Source organism: Hipposideros armiger, unplaced genomic scaffold, assembly GCF_001890085.2.
Source record: "Hipposideros armiger isolate ML-2016 unplaced genomic scaffold, ASM189008v1 scaffold_3, whole genome shotgun sequence".
Lineage (NCBI taxonomy): Eukaryota > Metazoa > Chordata > Mammalia > Chiroptera > Hipposideridae > Hipposideros > Hipposideros armiger.
This window is the reverse complement of record NW_017731353.1, coordinates 2,706,066-2,723,479: the sequence shown is the minus strand read 5'-3', so window position 1 is coordinate 2,723,479 and position 17,414 is coordinate 2,706,066. Positions and strand designations below refer to the sequence as shown.

General features: G+C 50.4%; 1 protein-coding gene across 9 annotated transcripts in view; it reads right to left on the bottom strand.

Moving 5' to 3' along the window:
• Window positions 1-17,414, bottom strand: part of ODF2 (outer dense fiber of sperm tails 2) — a 29,022-nt gene that overhangs the window by 1,904 nt on the left and 9,704 nt on the right. For 6 of the 9 annotated variants that reach the window (XM_019637453.1, XM_019637493.1, XM_019637444.1 and 3 more), the window contains 14 exons: window positions 17,054-17,214; window positions 16,215-16,344; window positions 15,513-15,644; window positions 11,493-11,564; window positions 10,239-10,310; window positions 10,001-10,117; window positions 9,184-9,369; window positions 8,589-8,698; window positions 6,698-6,833; window positions 4,476-4,586; window positions 4,234-4,338; window positions 3,083-3,241; window positions 1,649-1,749; window positions 41-203 (listed from right to left, as the gene is read on the bottom strand). In XM_019637453.1, coding sequence (XP_019492998.1) covers window positions 41-203; window positions 1,649-1,749; window positions 3,083-3,241; window positions 4,234-4,338; window positions 4,476-4,586; window positions 6,698-6,833; window positions 8,589-8,698; window positions 9,184-9,369; window positions 10,001-10,117; window positions 10,239-10,310; window positions 11,493-11,564; window positions 15,513-15,644; window positions 16,215-16,344; window positions 17,054-17,214 — 1,755 coding nt within the window. The other 3 variants (XM_019637501.1, XM_019637510.1, XM_019637485.1) reach the window with 2 other exon arrangements.

Here is a 17,414-nt window from a genome sequence, read left to right as displayed (position 1 = left end):
CAAGGTCACAGAGCTAGTTAGTAATGGAATTGAGACTGACCTGCCTCCTAGCATCTTCAATGGCGCTCTCCAACTGCCTCGCCAGGCTCCCGCATTCCCGTGTTTTCTCCTCCAGCCGCAGCTGGGACTGGTGGATTGCCTCCTCCCTCTTGGCAATCACCTGTAGGAACTCGATATTCTGGGCACTGGTCGCCTCCAGTTTCCTAGGTAAGAGCACTCAGTCATATCCTGCCCGTACCCCTTCCTGTCTTGTTCCACCCCGCCAGGGGGCTGCCAGGGCTCTGGCAGGACCGGGACCGGGGCTCTCATCACGCCAAGAATCTCCAAGGAGCCACCGGAATAAACCAGAGGAATCTGCTGATCAGCCAGGCGGCCAGGAACTGTGCAACTGGAGCAGCTATACGAAGAGCAGGAAAAGCAAGCATAGACTGACCACGGCCTGTGCTAAGTGTGCACGTCATCACATGTAATACGGCAACTGGCAGCTTGGGAAGGTGGGTTCCATTATTATCCCCCCTTTACAGATGAAGAAACGCAGCCTCAGAGACGAAAAGTCATTGGCCCATCAGCACAGTTGGCAGGTCTGTCACCAAAACCCATGCCCTCCACTTTTTCTATTCACTGCTGCCTCCCTCAGCAAAGGGACTTCAGCTGGACCACTCGGTATGCTACGTGACCAGTCACAGGGCAACAGTGACCATCCTGATGTGCACACAGTCCCCATTGCACTTCCAGAACGTGTTCCAGGGTAAGGAGCTAGGCCTGCTGAATCCAGCAGCATCTTGAAGGCCAGCAAAGCGGAAGAGAGGTGGAGACCAGGAGGAGACCACCTGGGTCTAGTCCCTACCTGCAGCTGTTTGAGCAGTTACAGCCTCTGAGGACCTCAGGCCCTTCATCTTTGAAACGAAGGCTCCAGCCCTCACTTCACAGATGCTGAAAGCTCTGGACAAAGACAGTCAAGGGGCTAAGTTGCAGCTTTGCCAGGGACCAGCTGTGACCTTGGGCACATCACTTAATCTCTCCCCGAGCTCAGTTTCCTCATATTTAAATTAGGGTAATACCAACTGTACTATACATTTCTGTATATGCCAGGTAATGTGCTAAGCCCTTTGAAGATTATCTCACTGAAGACTCACAACAACCTCATGAGCTAGACTGTCTTCCCTACCTTGAGCCCTTTCTCAAGATGAGTAAACAGAGGTTCAGAAGGATTAAATGATGGGCCCCAAGGCCAGGCTTCTAATTCCAAAAGGTGTGGTCTTTACCTCTGACTGCCTCCAACAGTCCACAACTAACAGGAATCAGAATGGTCTTGGGGAAGGATGAACACAGAGCAGAACTGGGGGGAGATGCCCCTCTCCGTCAAATACTGGCTCTGTGGGTTGCTTGGACGAAGCATGCCTGATAGGTGGTGCCTATGGGTGGTCTTGATCACACTCTTCTGGGGCGTCCCCCTGGCCAGGGACCACCTTGCTCTCTCCCACAATGCTTACCACTGCACGGAGCAGCTTTTCCTCTGAGGTCTGCCTAGTACCTTCCAGGGCCTTGAGTCCCTCAAACACTTCCGCACACTAAGCCCAAAGCAGCTAAGTGGCTGAAAGTCTCAGGTCCTAGGAAGAGGACAGAGATGGGACCAAGTGCCTCTAACCTCTCCAGTTCATCCACCTTCAGACTCAGCTGTTTATTTTCCTTCTGGGAAGCCTGGTGTTTCTCTCTCGCCATCTCCAGCTTGTCCCCCTGATGTTCGATCTAAAAATGACAGGAACACAGACTGGTTTACAAAAGAACTTCGCGACCCAGCCCTCCCTTCTCCCTGTGACCTGTCATCCACACCCGGGAAAGAGGCACGCTGCCCTCAGCAGGCGTCCAAGTTTCAACGCACAACCTGGAGGAGAAAGAGCAGGGGCAGGTTAGGCCCAACTCCCAGGACTGAAGGCTTTCCTGCACCGAGAGAAGCCAGGTTGGATCCTGAAGAGCCACGATGACACTTTCTTGCTCAGGAGAGGCCATTCAGTGGGATCCAGGGCAGACATGAGAAGGCAGAAGCAGACAGCAGGCCGACACGACACACCAGGGAGCTTTACCAATTATGTTGTCAGTATTGCTGACTTCATTCTCCCCTGAACTGGGGACAAGTGCAGGCAAGGCAACAGGAAATTTATGAATTCTCTCAGGCAGGCAAGTTTGGCAAGTTAGCCAGAAGGCCGCTTTACGCAGAAGCCTCAGACAGCTGGGCTTGAAAGGCCCTCCGAATGCTCAGGTGCGAAGGGGGTCAGGTGACTGAAGAGTACTAAGCACATGGGTTTGACAGCCAGACAGAGCTGGCTGGCTGGGCTCCCGCCCGTGTTGGCTAAGGATTAGCTCTGTAACCTCAGGAAATTACTTCTCCCCTGTATGCCCTGGGCTACTTTCTGTAAAATGGGGAAAATAATACATCTCAGAAAGTTCCTGAAGAATTAAATGAGACAATGGTGAAGCACAGGGCATGTGCTTAAAAAATGGTAGCTACTTTTATTATTACAAGGTCAAGAGAGGGGAAGGCCTTGCCCAAGATCACACTACAAAATGAGAGGCATGTGATTTCTCAGGCACCATAGGCAAGGGTCCAGTAACCCGAGGCAGATGGCTGCTGGACAAAGGGAGTCCTTTCAGGACAGAATCTCAGGCAACAGATCTGTTAAGAGTAGGGAAGGCAGCTTCCCTACTCTTAACAAGAGAACGATGGCGAAAAAGAGCACCTATGGCTTGCCGTCGGCGGGTGTGTGGCTGAGGACAGCAGCAGAGTGGCATGGGCAAGGGCGAGGGCGGAGGCAGGCGGAGACTTGGAGCAGTTGGGGACCGGGCAAGAGCAGAGCCCAGCAACCAATCAAGTGACGGCTCCTATAACTACAATCACTTGGTGCAAACACGAGGCATTTGGCACACCAGACTTTTATTTCACAGCACTGATGATAGCTCACTACTTTCAGAAACGACAGCCAAGAGAAAGGAAGTGGTCTTCCCTTTGAGGGCGTGCAGCTCATCTTGGTAAGCGGGCCCCTGCTCGGACCAGTTCGTGGGACCCTTTCTGCCAGTCCCTTACCCGGCTACGCAGGTCTGATATGATGGCTGTAAGGTCAATGTTCTTCCTCTCATAGCCCTGCAGCTGGTCTTGGCACTCTGCCAGCTTAGCCTCTGTGATCTTCAGGATGTCAGGCAGCTGCTGCAGGTCAGCCAGCTGGGACTGGAACTGCCTACGTGCCTGGAGTGGGGGAGAAAGTTCCACCATTGGGAAGGGCCTGGCTGCTGAAGGGGCCAGGCAGGGTCCTTCGGAGTTAGGGCAGGGCCACCATGTACCCAGAAAAGGATCCTGCAGGTTCCACAGGCAGAAGCACAGCCTGCCCTCCCACAGGCCACTGAGGGTGTCCAGCTGTTCTCTGGGGGAACACACTTGGCCTTGACCTGCCACCTGAGCCTGCCACTCCTTTAGTCATTGAATAACACCAGGACCCAGGCATTGTGCTAAGGGCTCTCGGAATTATTCAGTTAATTCGAACAACAACCTACAAAGTAGGTGCTGCTCTCCCTGCATAAGGACACTCAGGATCAAAGGCTCATTTGCCCAAGGTCACTGGTAGAGCCAAGATTAAAGTCTAGTCTAACTCCCAAGCGCCTAGGAAGGCCATCACAATCTATAGGTCAGAGGGGAAGATACGAACTATCTGGCCTTGGTCCCCCTTGTATTAACAAGGAGACTGTCGACTTGCCCAGGGCTATGCCACAAGTCAGTGGCTGAGCTTGGACTCAGCCCACCTCCAAGGTCACTGTGAAGATGACCCCTTTGCTTCTAGAAAAATAGCCAAGCTGTCTCTAGAAGAATAAGGGTCTTTGGGGAACAGGACATGAGCCACATTTTTTGGTTGGCTCAAAATAGACACCACACAGAATGAAGCAGGCATGCCAAAGACCTGGCAAGTCTGTGGATTTGAATCCACTTGAGTGCTCCAAGCAGGAGAGATTTATTTTTAAGGAAACTGGAGAAAGAAGAAAACCAGGAGGGAAAAGGGGATAATGAAGAAGCACGAGAAGAGACGAGAGGCAGGACAGAGCACATACACGGTCAAGTGGACCAGCCCAGCAGTAAGATCTGTTAGTCTTCCTTGTCCACTGCAGAGAGGATAAAGGCAAACAAAAGGGACAGACGGACAGACATGGAATTGGGCGGAGGAAGAAGGCAAGGAAGGGGAGCAGTACCGCTTCAATCTCTTTGTTCATCTCATCTTTAAGGATCTTGTTCTCTTTGTCACAGCGTTCCAGCTGGGTAGCCACTTCATCTGCTTCCAATCTGGTCTTCATGACCTAGGGACCAGCCAAGCATCGGGGCGTCTTGGGCACAGCCTTCCACACCCACCCCTTCCCAGGAGAGATCTCGCGGTGAACCCCTCAGCCTCTGGGAGGTGCTGCCCAGGCAGGGCAGGGGCACCTGAGAGGCCTACCTGGCTCTTGTAGTTGTCAATCATCCCCTCGTAGTTCTTAACTGACGCCTTCAGCTGCTGGACCTCGAGGTGTGCCTGATTCAGTTTGTCCTCCATCGGCACAAAACTAGCCTAAGAAGGGATGGCTCGTGAGTGACCAACAAGAAGGTTCCAGAGCAGGTGATCGTCCCACCCTCAGTTCCTATTTCAAGGGGCCAGCAAAGGGAAGCCCCACCTAGTCAAACCCACACCAGCCATTTTCCTCAGAGAGGCACCGGGGCAAGATGCCTAACAGAAACAACTCAAGTGAACATACATGCAAATGAGTGATGTCTGTGTTTTCTTGTCCTTATTACAAAAGCAATAACAATCATGAAAGAAAACGGAGATACAACCAAGAAAAATGTATCATGATGCATGATACCTTGGTTTATGGCTACATATTGACAGCTGTGTAGTGACTTTGCTTTTCAACAAGAATGGGATTATACGTACTTTCTGCTCTGCAACATACTTCATCAATTTACAAGTACGTTATGACTCCTTTAGAGGTCAATAAATGTCCTTCTACAACCCAAATGCTCACCTTAGCAGATGGGACAAAAGAAGTCATGTATCTCAATACAATAAAATAATCAGCAATCATTTTTTTAAAAGAGATAAAGCTTTAAAAAATTGACCTAAATAAAAAGACTTCCATGAAACATGGTTGGTTGAATGAGGAAAGCAAGCTGCTGAATAATGGATGGATGAATGGGTGTGTCTGTGTTTGAATATGTGTTAGTATTGGGCGGGGAGAAACTGGAAAAATATACAACAGTTAACAGAGACCTTTATTTCCACAGTCACATTTTTGTAACGTTTTAAGATTTTAGTAAGAGCAGATTTTACCTTTGTAATTATAACACCTAAGAAAATACACTTCCACAAACATCACTGAATGGCCACACTGTATTACACTACACAGAGATACCATCCTGTAACTAACCTCCCAACTGTTAGACCTGGAGGCTGTCTTTAATTTGCCCGACAACCAAGGAGAAACCCTACACTCCCACCAGAGTGGCTAAAAGTAAAAAGAGTGACAGTGCCAAGTGTTAACAAGGAGACAGAGCAACTGTTAATTCTCACGTACCCAATGGGAGTGTAAATCCCAAAGCCAAACTTATGCACACCACCCAATGACCTGTCTACTCCAATGCATATAACCTATAAAAATACACCAAATATGTCCACCAAGATGTACAAAGATGTTCTACAACCCAAATGTCCATCCTCCACAGAATGGATAAATGTGTTGTGGTGGTGTCATACTGTACAGCATTGAGAATGAATAAACTGCCACACACAACACGGGTAACTTTCACAAACAACACTGAATAAAAGCTGGGCACGAAGTTCAAAACCAGGCAAACTGATCTGTGATGATACCAGTCAGGGTAACGGTCACCTCTGCAGGGGGTGTTTATAAACAGGTGATGCCAGCGGGATGCTAGTGAGATTCGATCAGGGTGATGGATGACAGTGTTCATTTTATGAACCTTTTTGTGTGTTGTGCTTCCTTAAAATCAATCTTACTTAACAACAAAAACAATCAGTAAAAATGTTACTGCCCAGATCAATTGAAAACCAAGATCAAACCTGCCTCTGAAACATCAACCTCTGTTCAGGCCTCTCGCCCAGGCCTGCCAGGAGGGTGTACAGCAAGCAGTTAAGAGCTAGAGCTCCAGTGTCAGGCTCAGGTTCAAATCCCAACTCCAACTTTTCCAAGGGCAAAATCTTGGCAAGCAACGTGACCTTTCCCTAAGCCTGTTTCATTTTTCTCTAAAGTAGAGATGATAACCGCGTTACTGGGAGATTAACATAAGAACTAATGCACGTGAAGGGGCCCAATGGTCCCCTAGGAGAGTCCATGTTAACCTCAGTCATGTGTGTTGCATGTGCAGGGGCTGAGTGTGTCATGTTAGGCAGTTCACATGCATCACCACATTCTCACAAAGACCTCATTTCCTCCCACTAAGGAAACTGCAGCAAAAAGGATGAAATGTCTCACCCGGGTCAGAAAGCAGCTAGTAAGAGGCAGAGCCAGGACTTTCTGACTCCAAGGCACTCCATAGTGATGCTGCTCCCTCCAGGCCCTCTGAAGACCCTCATGGTCATTTCTGGGGCTCAACCAGGAATGCCCAGCCATCAGTCTCACTGCTGTGCCCCCAACTGTCCTGGCCCCAGCTCTCACTACAGACCTTCAGCCTCTCGTTCTCTAGCTTGAAAGCAGAATACTCGGCCGTCTGCCGGTGAAGTCTCTCCACCAGGCTGTCCCGGTCTTCCCGCATCTTCTCCTCCAAGGTCTGCTGCTGGTTTACAAGATCTGTCACTCGGCTGCAAGGTCACAAAGTGAAAACAGACAAGGGGCATCAACTACACACAGGTTTCGAGGAACCTGGCTCTTTCTTCAAGTGTCGTGGGGTCAAGTGTTCCTACCCAGGTCACGTCCCACCTCTCAGCACCCCGCCTGCTCCCCAGTCTCCACTCCGGGAAGCAGCTGCATTGTCCTGCCCTGGCACTGCCACTAGTGGCTTCCCCGTGTATCCCCACTCTTATAACAGCCTTTAAGATTTGTCTCCCATACCACCCCTCCAAGGCTTCTCCGTTCTGATCCTCCCATGAGGCCAAGACACTTCCTGATGACAAGGACCAGACTCGACCCCTCCCATGCGCCCCACAGCACCCCCTGCATCTCTCAGCCAGTCAGGTCTTGAAGTTAAGACAGAACTCCCAGGCTGGGTGGTCAGGGATCCCCCAGGTGCCCCTCTCCCTCTGGCACGTATCACACCGGGATGCTGTCTCTCCCAGGTGAGGGTAGGTGCCGTGATTGGCTTGTCCATTGTGTGAGCACTCACCTAGCTCAGGCAGGAGTTGCAATGAATACATATGGGATGAGGGGAAAGAAGCCAACTCAGTAGCTGGCTGCCCACTTACCCCTGAGCCCTCCTCCTTCCCCTCAGTCACTTAGCAGGGCTAAAATCCAAGAACAGAGACCGGGCCTCACAGAAGCACTGGCGGTCACAGATGCTTCCAGACCCAATGCAGACCCTTTCCAGCGTATGCTCTCAGTGTCGATCAATTGTGGTTCAGTCACCAAATATTTACTGATCATTGACTAGGCCCAAGCCAACACATCATGTTGTTTTACCTGGCAAACTCCTACTCACCCTTGAAAACCCAGCCCAGACTTCCCTCAGAGCACCTCTCCCCCAACCCGTCATGTGTACCATACATCCTTCTCCTTAATTATCTGTTTTCTCCCACTGGATGGAGAACTTTCTGAGGGTAGCACCTGGCATAGACCCATGCATACAGCAGCATCTCAGGATGTTTACTAAATTGAGTTGAATACAGCAAAAAAAAAAAAGTCTTCCCTACCTCCTCAGGGAAGACTTTCCTGACCTGAAGACTAAATTAGTCCCCTGTGACCCATCCTTAGCCCAGGGAGCCCAGGTCTCTATAGCTCCATCTCCTCTGCTGGAGTACAGATTTACTTCCATGAAGGCAGAGAACACATTTCTTTTTTTTACTGCTATAATCCTGAAGGCTAGCACACAGCCTGGTATATACCAGATGCTCAATAAATATTTTTGAATGAACGAATGCAGAATATAGCTGACGCTGAGAACGTTTGAATAGTCACTGTAGAGTACACTTTTGTACTCTGCAGGCCAAACCTCTGACCTGCTGACTGGCTGGCAAACAGCAGAGAGAGAATTGGGGATTACCAGCTGTCCCATCCCCAGAGTGCCTGTGCCCATTTCCTGTGCTGTGCAGACAGGACCCAGATCTGGCTCAGGAGCTGGAGTCAGGCCTGGCCTCTATGACCAGTGAAGCCTGGCCCCTCCCTCCCACAATGTCTGCTGATAGGGTAGGATCCCAGGACTGGGGCAGGAGCCAGGACCCCAGGTCCAACCAGAAAGCCCATCTCAGTGCTGTCCACATCTCAGTCCACTAAAGCTGCTGACCGGAGGAGACCAAATGGCAGCCATGCGGGTGATGAGACCGGCCTCAGGTCGCCAGGCTCCGTCCACCTGCACACCCACTTCCCTCCATCGGCCCATGCTCCCTCTCCTAACAGAGACGTACTCATTCAGGACAATGATTTCCAGCTCGAGGTCCCCCTTGTCTTTCACAACTTGGTTGTAGCGGCTCCTCCACGATTCCAGAGTGGATAAAGCTTCAGCAACATAAAGATCCTGGGAACACAGGACAACAGGGCCCGTCAGCCTGGTGTCAGTGCTAAGGCCGAGGTAGCTGGGGGCAGGGTCACCCTGGGTGACCCCTCACCTGGTAACTTAAACCTCACTCCTGCAATACCTCTCTAGGGAGCACCGAGAGTGACAGTGGGAGGCCGGCTGTGGCTTCTAGAGTGCCAGCAATCACATGCCTCCTGTTTGCAAATCCTTCTTTAACCATCATTCCTACCCACAACACTGATGTGGGTCAAGTGTCCTAGATACCCTCTAGTCATCTCCAGCCAGCCACCCAACCCCATGATCACCCTTTTATCCATTTAATCCCTCCCCACTACCTCGCCCTCCACCCAGCCAGCCACCCACCCAACCAGCTCATTCACCCGCTCCACTGCCGTCTTCCCTCCGTTCACCCAGCCGGCCACTTCTCCCCAGCTTTCCCACCTCCCCCCAGCCACCCGCCACGCCGCTCAGGGGAGGCCTGCCACCTTGTCGGCAAGCTGCACGTGCAGCTGCTCAGCATACTCCTCGCTCTTCTCAGCGCGTTCCTTCTGGGCTCGGATGGCCTTCTTCAAGGACTCTTTGTCTCGGTCTCCCTTTTGCTTCAGTTCCTTCAGCTGCTCCATGATGGCCTCCACTTCCGCCTTGTGCTGATTCCCACTGCGCTCCAGGTTCTGGAAGGGGAGGGCCGGGGTGAGGGCGAGAGAGGGGTCAGGGAGAGAGGGAGGAGGCAAGAAAGGCCGGGGGAGGCCAGGGAGACAGGGAGAAAAGAGGAAATGGGGGAGAGGGAGAGAGAACGGGTCATCCACTGTGTGGGGGCTTAGGGCTCCCCTAGTGCCGACCAGAGGTGAGGGCCCTTCCCAGCTCCCCACAGCACCTCTGGATCACTGAACCCACCAGGTTTTAATGTTAGAACTCTTCTGCAATCCTTTCCTGAACTCCCAGCATAGTGGTCAGATATCCTCAGTTACTCAACAGAGCTGTGACCTCGGAAGGTCCCTGGCTCACACATGCAAGCAGTGTTTGAGGCCACCCCTCCCCATGGGTAGTTAAGAGAACTGAGGGCCTAAGGGGTGAAGTGACTGACTTAGAGGCATGGAACCCAACCCTGGGCACCCAAGACTTCCAGGTCCACTGCTCTTGCCATTGTTCCGAGTCTCTCTGAAGCGCAAGTTCTTTAGCAGCAGCTGCCCCATAATCCTTTGGGGCAAAGCCTTCCGGAATATGATAGCCTTGACCAGGCCCCTGCCTTTGGACTGCCAGGCCTCTGCCCCCACCATCCCCAGCTGTGGGGCCAGCAGGTACCTTGATCTGCATGCATAGGCGACTGTTCTCTGCCTCTTTGCACCGAAGCTGTGCCTGCAAATGCCCACGCATGGACTCCATGGACTTAGAGAGCTCAGATGCTGTCTTTGCTTGAGCCTTTGGAGAGACGGAGAAAGGGAAAGGACCAGGATTTGAACCCAGGTCTCCACTTCCAGAGCACACTGTACCAACTAAGCTCTACTGGCCAGTAAGAAGGAGCAACTGTCAGAGATGATACCTTCTCACATTGTATTTCCTGGAGGAGCTCTTCCAACTCCTTGTCCTTGTCCTGGAGCAGTAACAGCAGGCGCTGGAGGGAAGACACACCATCGTGAGCTTCCTGGGAAGGACAAGGAGGCCCAGCCCAGGGAGGAGAGGCACTCCTGTGGGGGCCTGGCCACCAGGGCCTGAGGTCCCAAACGCACTGGCCCAGGTCACAGACCCTGGTGTGAAGCACCTAACATCTGTATTAAATATTTAAGACAATAAACACGTATTTTATTTTGTCATTTAAAATAAACTAATGTTAATTGTGGAGAACACTGAAAAACACATACACAAAAAAACCGCTCAAGAACCCCCAAGTCCCCCACCCAGAGACACAGTTAACATAAAGAAGTCATATGCTTATTTTGTTCTGTAACCCATACACCCACAACATTTGCCCTAATGTGAGTAAATCCTCTGTATCTTTTGAAACAGCAACTTAATGTTTCAATTTACTGATGTATCATAATTTGACAAGGCCTCTGGAGCCGGGAATGCTGGTTTAGGCATCATCACCAAAAAATGCTGAATTTCTCAGTAACGTTTGGCGAGGCCAACGGCCAAACCTTGGAAAATGTGGCCTCCATCTCATCTCATCTCTTCTCTTCCTCTCTTTCTCTCTCCCTTGCTCTCTCCCTTCCTCTCTCTCTCTCTCTCTCCACCCGCCCCTCTCTGAGACTCACTATGAGCACTAATACATCAAAGATTCCAAAAGATCTTGGGACTTAAGAAAACTGTTGAACTTTTTGTTCAGCCCAGCCAGTAGTTTCCCAAATTTATTTGGCCATCTGTCACCGCCCCCACTTTGCTCCTTGCACCCATTAGCATCCTGAGGAACTTAGGGTTCCATGGAATAGACTTTGTAACATGCTGCCTTTGGAGAAAGTCCTAGAACCGGAATTATTGAGTCAGAAAGTCTGTTCCTTCTGATACCTTTTATCCATAACACAAATAAGAAAATTCAGGTGACAGACTCATGATTTGTTAAGTCCATCATCATCACCACCGCCATCCCTCAGGTTGGTGTCCAGCTTGGTGGTTCAAGTGATCAACTAGACAAGCCCAGTGCAGCAGGTAGGACCAGGGACATCAGCCCGTTTTACAGATCACGAAACTAAGACCCCAAAAAATATCAGGGTGGGGCTCCAGCCCTCCTGCCTCCATTCAGCACTTCCAGCTCTGTCGCCAGTAGCCCACTAGAGCAGGCGGCAGGGGGGTTATGTACCGCTTTCTCGGAGTCTGCTTCCGCCAGCCGTTTTAGTATTGTTCCTTGTTGCTCCATCAGCCTTTCAGAATCCTTTGAGGGAAGGCAAAGGGAAAGCCAAGTCATGAAGCAATAAGCCCCAGTGGCTACATTTTATCGATTCTTTTCCTTTTCCAAAATTCCATTTCTAATTATAGAACTCATAAAGACATTACATTCTCATTGTAAAATATTTAGTGAGCACTGATGAAGCTCAAGTCCCCCTCCCCACATCCTACTGCTACTAGTTTGATGAGTGTCCTGCCCATCCTTTCTCTATGCATTTATACATAGTGACACGTAACGAAATATTATCTTTTGGGGAGTGGGGTGGTGGGAAGGGATTAATGTCTAATTTTACCGATATACTGTATTTTTGTGCTACAACTTGATTTTTTTAAAAAATGGCTTTATTGAGATATAAATTCAGATACAAATCATCCATTTAAAATGTACAATTCAACAGCTTCTGGTATATTACATTACTAATTTTTTTAAATTGTGGTAAAATATTTATAAACTTTGCCATTTTAACCATTTTGAAGTGCAAAATTCAGTGGCGTATGTAAATAGCACATTCATAATATTGTACAATTATCACTAATACCAGTTCCGGAACATTTTCATCACCCCAAATGGAAACTCTGCACCCAGTAAGCAGTCAGTCCCCATTTTCCCCTCCCTCCAGGAACCACTAATCTGCTTTCTGTCTCTAATATGCGACTGCATTTTTAACATCTCCCCATTACTTCTGAGCCATAAGGTTGATCCCAGGTTCTGCAACTGCAAACTGCTGCAATGGACATCACGGGGCACATGCAAAGTGTTTCTTTAGGGTTGATACCAAGAGGAGGGACGGCTGAGCTGGAAGGTGTGTGGTTTGTGGCAGATGTAACACCCTGCAAAACACCTGCACCGATTTCCATGGTCACAGGCGGGACATGAAGGCACCGCCAACCCCTGCCTGTTGCCAGTCTTTGCCAGCACGCCTCCTGATGTTTTAATCTGCATTCCTTAATTATTCATCTCTTTCTTAGCCATTTGAGTTTCCTCTTCCCCAACTGCTCACACCCTTGCCCATTTTCCCATTGGGAAGTGTTTTGTGACCATCTCTATTCTTCTTCCCAGCACCTAAACAAAGTGCCCCTAGGAGGAGGCTCCCCTCTCTTTCCCTCTCAATCCCATAGGTCCCCTACACAAGCCAAGAGAAAAGGGATACTTGGTCCCAAAGTTTCCTTGGGAACTAGGAATTGAAAGAAGCCAGCATTGTGGTTTTTCCAGCAACACGAGGCAAAGAACATGGGATGATAGCCTAGGCCAGGGACCCAGGGCCTGAAGCTGTTCTCACTGCCCATTATGCCATGCCTCCCGAGGCCCCAGGAGGACCCTACCCAAACTAACACACAATCGCACCAAATCTCGTATTCTAAGGAACGATGCACTGTCACTACTCCCACATTACAGATGAGGAGATTGGGGCTGGGAGATGTGAGGTGAGCTTCCCAAGATCACACAGCCAAAGTAGCAGAACTGAGCCCTAAGCCAACTGACCCCAGAGCCAGAACAGCCCCCCACCTCCACCACATTGATGGCTCTGTTCTCCAGTAAGCACTGAGATGGGGGTGCAGCCCCAAGTGCCACAGGGGACAGGAAGAGATGAGAGCCTGGATTGAACAGGGAACACCTGCTGTGGGTGGGAATTCGAATTGGCTGACCCTTCATCTCTAATGGGAGAGTCCAGAATTCCAGAATGGTAGGTGCTAAGAAGTCAAAATGGAAAAAAACTGGGTATGAAGAAGTTTTCTGAAGGCCCCAGGACAGATAGCAGCAGAACCTACCATCACCAAACACATATCATGTGCCCGGCAGCCTGCAAACCCCTTATCCATGCATCAGCCCTAATTTTCACACAACCCCAAGAGGATGATGCCATTCCCATTTTACAGGTGGAAAACTGAGGCACAGAGAGGTAAAAATCACCCACCTGAGAACACTGAGCTAGAAATGAAAGCTATAACTACTTTAAGAGAATGATTTCGCTATAACTAGTAAAATTCATAGAAATATATTCTAGAAACTCTCAAGCCCACCAGGATAGTGTACACGAGTGCTCAAAATACTGCTGTACTAGCAAACAACTGAAATTAGGTCTCCACCCACAGAAGAACGAATACATAAAGGGTGGTATTGTCATAAAATGGGATACAACAGTGAAAATTAATTACCTGAGGCCTCAAGGATAAAAATGGATGAATCTCATAAAAATACTGAGTGAAAAAAGCAAACTCAGAACACATATGGAACAATACCATTTACGTGAAGTTTGAAGACATGCTCAACAATGCTGAATGTAGTTTAGGGATATACACATAAGTAATAAAACTGTCAGATTTGAGACGAAGGTCCCCTCTGAGGGGAGGGAGATGAGGTCATCACGAAAGGACACACAAGAGGATTTAACTATATGGACAAGGTTTTGTTTGGAAAGCTGGACAGCGATGTATAGCACATTATATCACTTATTTTAAATATTAATTTAAAAAAATAAAAACAAGAGAAGTTGACAATGTTGGAAACAAAAAAGTTACTATTGTAAGAAAAATGTCATCATTCATTAGCACGGGTATTTTGAGAGTCTTGGTATCCCTTTGGTTTGAACCAAATAGGAAGACAGCTGCTTATACTGTCTATCTTTTCTGAATCATTTACTAATAATATATGTCAATGGAACAATGACATTGATTAGGTAGTCTATCACCAAAAGGATTTATTCAGGAAAAGGAAAAAGAGCTGCGACTACATCAGCACATGCAGACCCGGCTCGACACAGGCACATTCTGGCTCCTGTGCCAACGTGGAGGGTACAGAAGGCAGGGAGACAGGAAGTTAGAACCATAGAGATTATGAGAAGGAAGTCAGGATCATCGAGTTCAACTAGGTGGCCTCATGAACCTCCATGAGCTCAGCTCTTCCCATGGACCTCCCAGCCTGATCCGTTTCCTTAAAGTGCCCAGTTCATCTTTATCATCTAAACTATATTTCAAAGACCATCTTTTAAGAAAACAAAGTGGTGGGCCGGCCGAGTGGCGCGTTGGTTAAGAGCTGGCTTGGGATGCCAGAGGGCCACGGTTTGGATCCCACATATGAGGGCCAGTGACACTGCCCTCTACAGCTAAGATGCTGAACAACAGCTCAACCTGGAGCTGGGCTGCCCGGGAGTCGCTGGCAACCGCATAGGCTGCAGCCCCTGCTGCAGTGGGTTGCCATGGGCTACCGTGTGTAGCCAGCAGCCAGCGTGAGCGGCCTTCCAGAAGCCAGAGACTGATCTGCCTCGCCCAGGAAGAGCGCAATGATGGTGCCAACTTGGGCCAATGAAGCAACGTCCTCCACAACTAGACTGAAGAACAAAAGGATAGCAACTTGTCTGTCCCCTTCCTCAAATTCCCCAGCGCTGTTCCCATCCCCCAATTCTCCAATAAAAATCTTTAAAAAAAGCAATAAATAAAGGCAATGACAGGAATGTGAAGAGCAGAAGAAGAAAGAGAGAAGATGGCATAAAGCGAAGCACTGAACATTTACTGGCTAAAAAAAACCCCCCAAAAAACAAAACAAAACAACCAAACAAACAAAACCATACAATGTGTGACTGTCAGCCACTAGCCTTTCTTTTACTTTACTAAAGCTCAGATCTAATACTCTCCCTGTTTTGCTGCATGAACCTGAGAATGGGCTGAACCCCTCTGACTCCCCACTGCCCTTCTCCCAACTTCCAAGGTCCTCTCTGTACCGCCAGGTCCAGCTTCCACATTTAAGACAGTCCTGCCTACCAGGTACCCAGGGCGTGAATGGTTTCATCAAATCTTTCTACGGCCCTCTTGGGTCGGGCACCAACAGCATTTTCTTTTCACAGAAGAGAATGAGGCTCAGGGAGGATGGGCACATGGCGCTAGAAGGCTGGAGCTGAGTCCACGTGCCTGCGGTGGGGTGGAACCAGGAGCTTACCTCTTTGCAGTGCTGTTCCCTCAGCAGGTCTCGGAGAGTGCGGTTGGTCTCCTCAAATGTGCTCAACTTCTGCAGAAGAAGTTCCTTCTGCCTCGTCAGGGTGTTGATGTCCGTGCAGGTCATTTGTTTCTCCTGGAAGACGGGAAGCAGTCTAGTAAGGTACAGGGGGAGAAGGGAGGAGCCGGCAGAGGCAGGCCACACGGGGGACGTAAGAGGTGCTGGTGCCAGGAAGCCCAGGCAAGAAGAGCTGGGCAGTGTACAGGCCCAGAGTGGTGCGGGCAGGCTTCCCAGAGGTGCTGGACCCGGAAGGATGGGCAGGAACTGAGCCTGCTGAGCAACAAGCGGCGAGTTCAGCATAGGCGAGTGCAGTTAGGGCAGGCTTCCTGGAGGAGGCACAGGATGACAATACCTGGTGGCTGAACTATGCTTGCAGGAATCAAAACGCATGCCTTAACTCACTGTGATCCCAGGAGACCCATGATGAGGTCTCCTCAGAGGCCCTGGCAACCAGAGGTCAGCCTTAAGGGTTAGGTCTGGGAAGTAAGAGTTGGGGGCGGGGGCTGAGGAGTGACCTATGCCCTCCCCCAGCCCGGAGATGTCATAAAGTCAGCCTGATGACTGCGTCAAGCCCCCGCCCCAGCTTGTGGCTGCTCCATCTCTGGGCCCTGGGCCCAGGGCTGGGTTGGTCTGCCCTCGACTCACCGTCTTCAGCTTTCCGATGGTGTCCTTCAAGACCATGACTTGCTTGGCAGCAGCAGCCCCATCCATTTCAGCCTCGACCAGTTTGGACATGAGGCACTCCTTCTCCTGCTGGAGGTGTTTCTTCTGAAGCCTAGGGCCAGAGAGAATAGGGCTCTGTGAGCCCTCACAGGCCCTGCCTGCCCGGAGCTCCGAGGCTCACCTCACAATGCCCTGTGAGGCTCATTTCCTGGTCAGGGAACAGTGGGGGAGGGGAAAGGGCTGGTCCTCTGGCCTGAGTGGCCTTCTGGAAAGACAGCTGGGCACCAAAGCAGGGTTTCCACACCAGGGGACATTATACCACCTGGAGCCCTGCTGGTCTCTCAACCACTGGTGTCACCTCTGCCACTAGCCACTGCCATGGCCTGCTAACCACCATCTGCAGACCTGCTTTTGAGCCCTCCCATCCACTCTCCACAATGGAGCCGAGTCTGCTCACACCACTCCCTGCTTTGAAAACCCTTCCATGGCACCCAACTGCCCTCAATACAAACTCCTCAAAGTGGCTGCTGAGAGCCGGTCCCTGCCAAACTCCGTGGCACCCCTTGCCCTCTCCTCACTCTGGCCTGCTTTCCATGTCTCAGCTGCAAACTCCTCCTATCTTGGAGCCCTCACACGAGATGGTCCCCGGCAACCACCTGCCTAACTGCTAACCACCTGCAGGACTCCCCTTAAATATCGAGTCTTCCAGAAAGGCTTCCCTGACCGCGTCCCCCCACTGCAGTCTATAGGGGGGTCCTTTTCCCTTACACCGTGACTCAGGTGACTAAGGAGGGACCGAGCCCAGGTCAGGGCTGTCTTACATGGTAAAGTCCTTCTCTTCCTTGATGCGTTCGATGTTGTGCCTCAGGACAGTGTTCTCATGCTCGGTCTCGGCCAGCTCGTGGGCAACCTCCTCCAGCTCCTCCTTTCGCTCCTCTAGGAACCGTTTGGCCATCTGGCGCTCACCCTTCTGCATCTTGACCTGGGCAGGGGCACACAGGCAGGGGCCACTGAGGGGCGGCTCCTCCCCTCTGCCACATTGCTAGGCACCAAGTGAAAGGCACCTCCGAATGAGGGCTGCATGGGCACTTAGGTACTCTGGGCGCAATCTTAGTTAATTACTGTCACATAGACTCTGGGCAGATATTCCTCTCATTTCCTCATTGCTGAGGAAACCAGGTA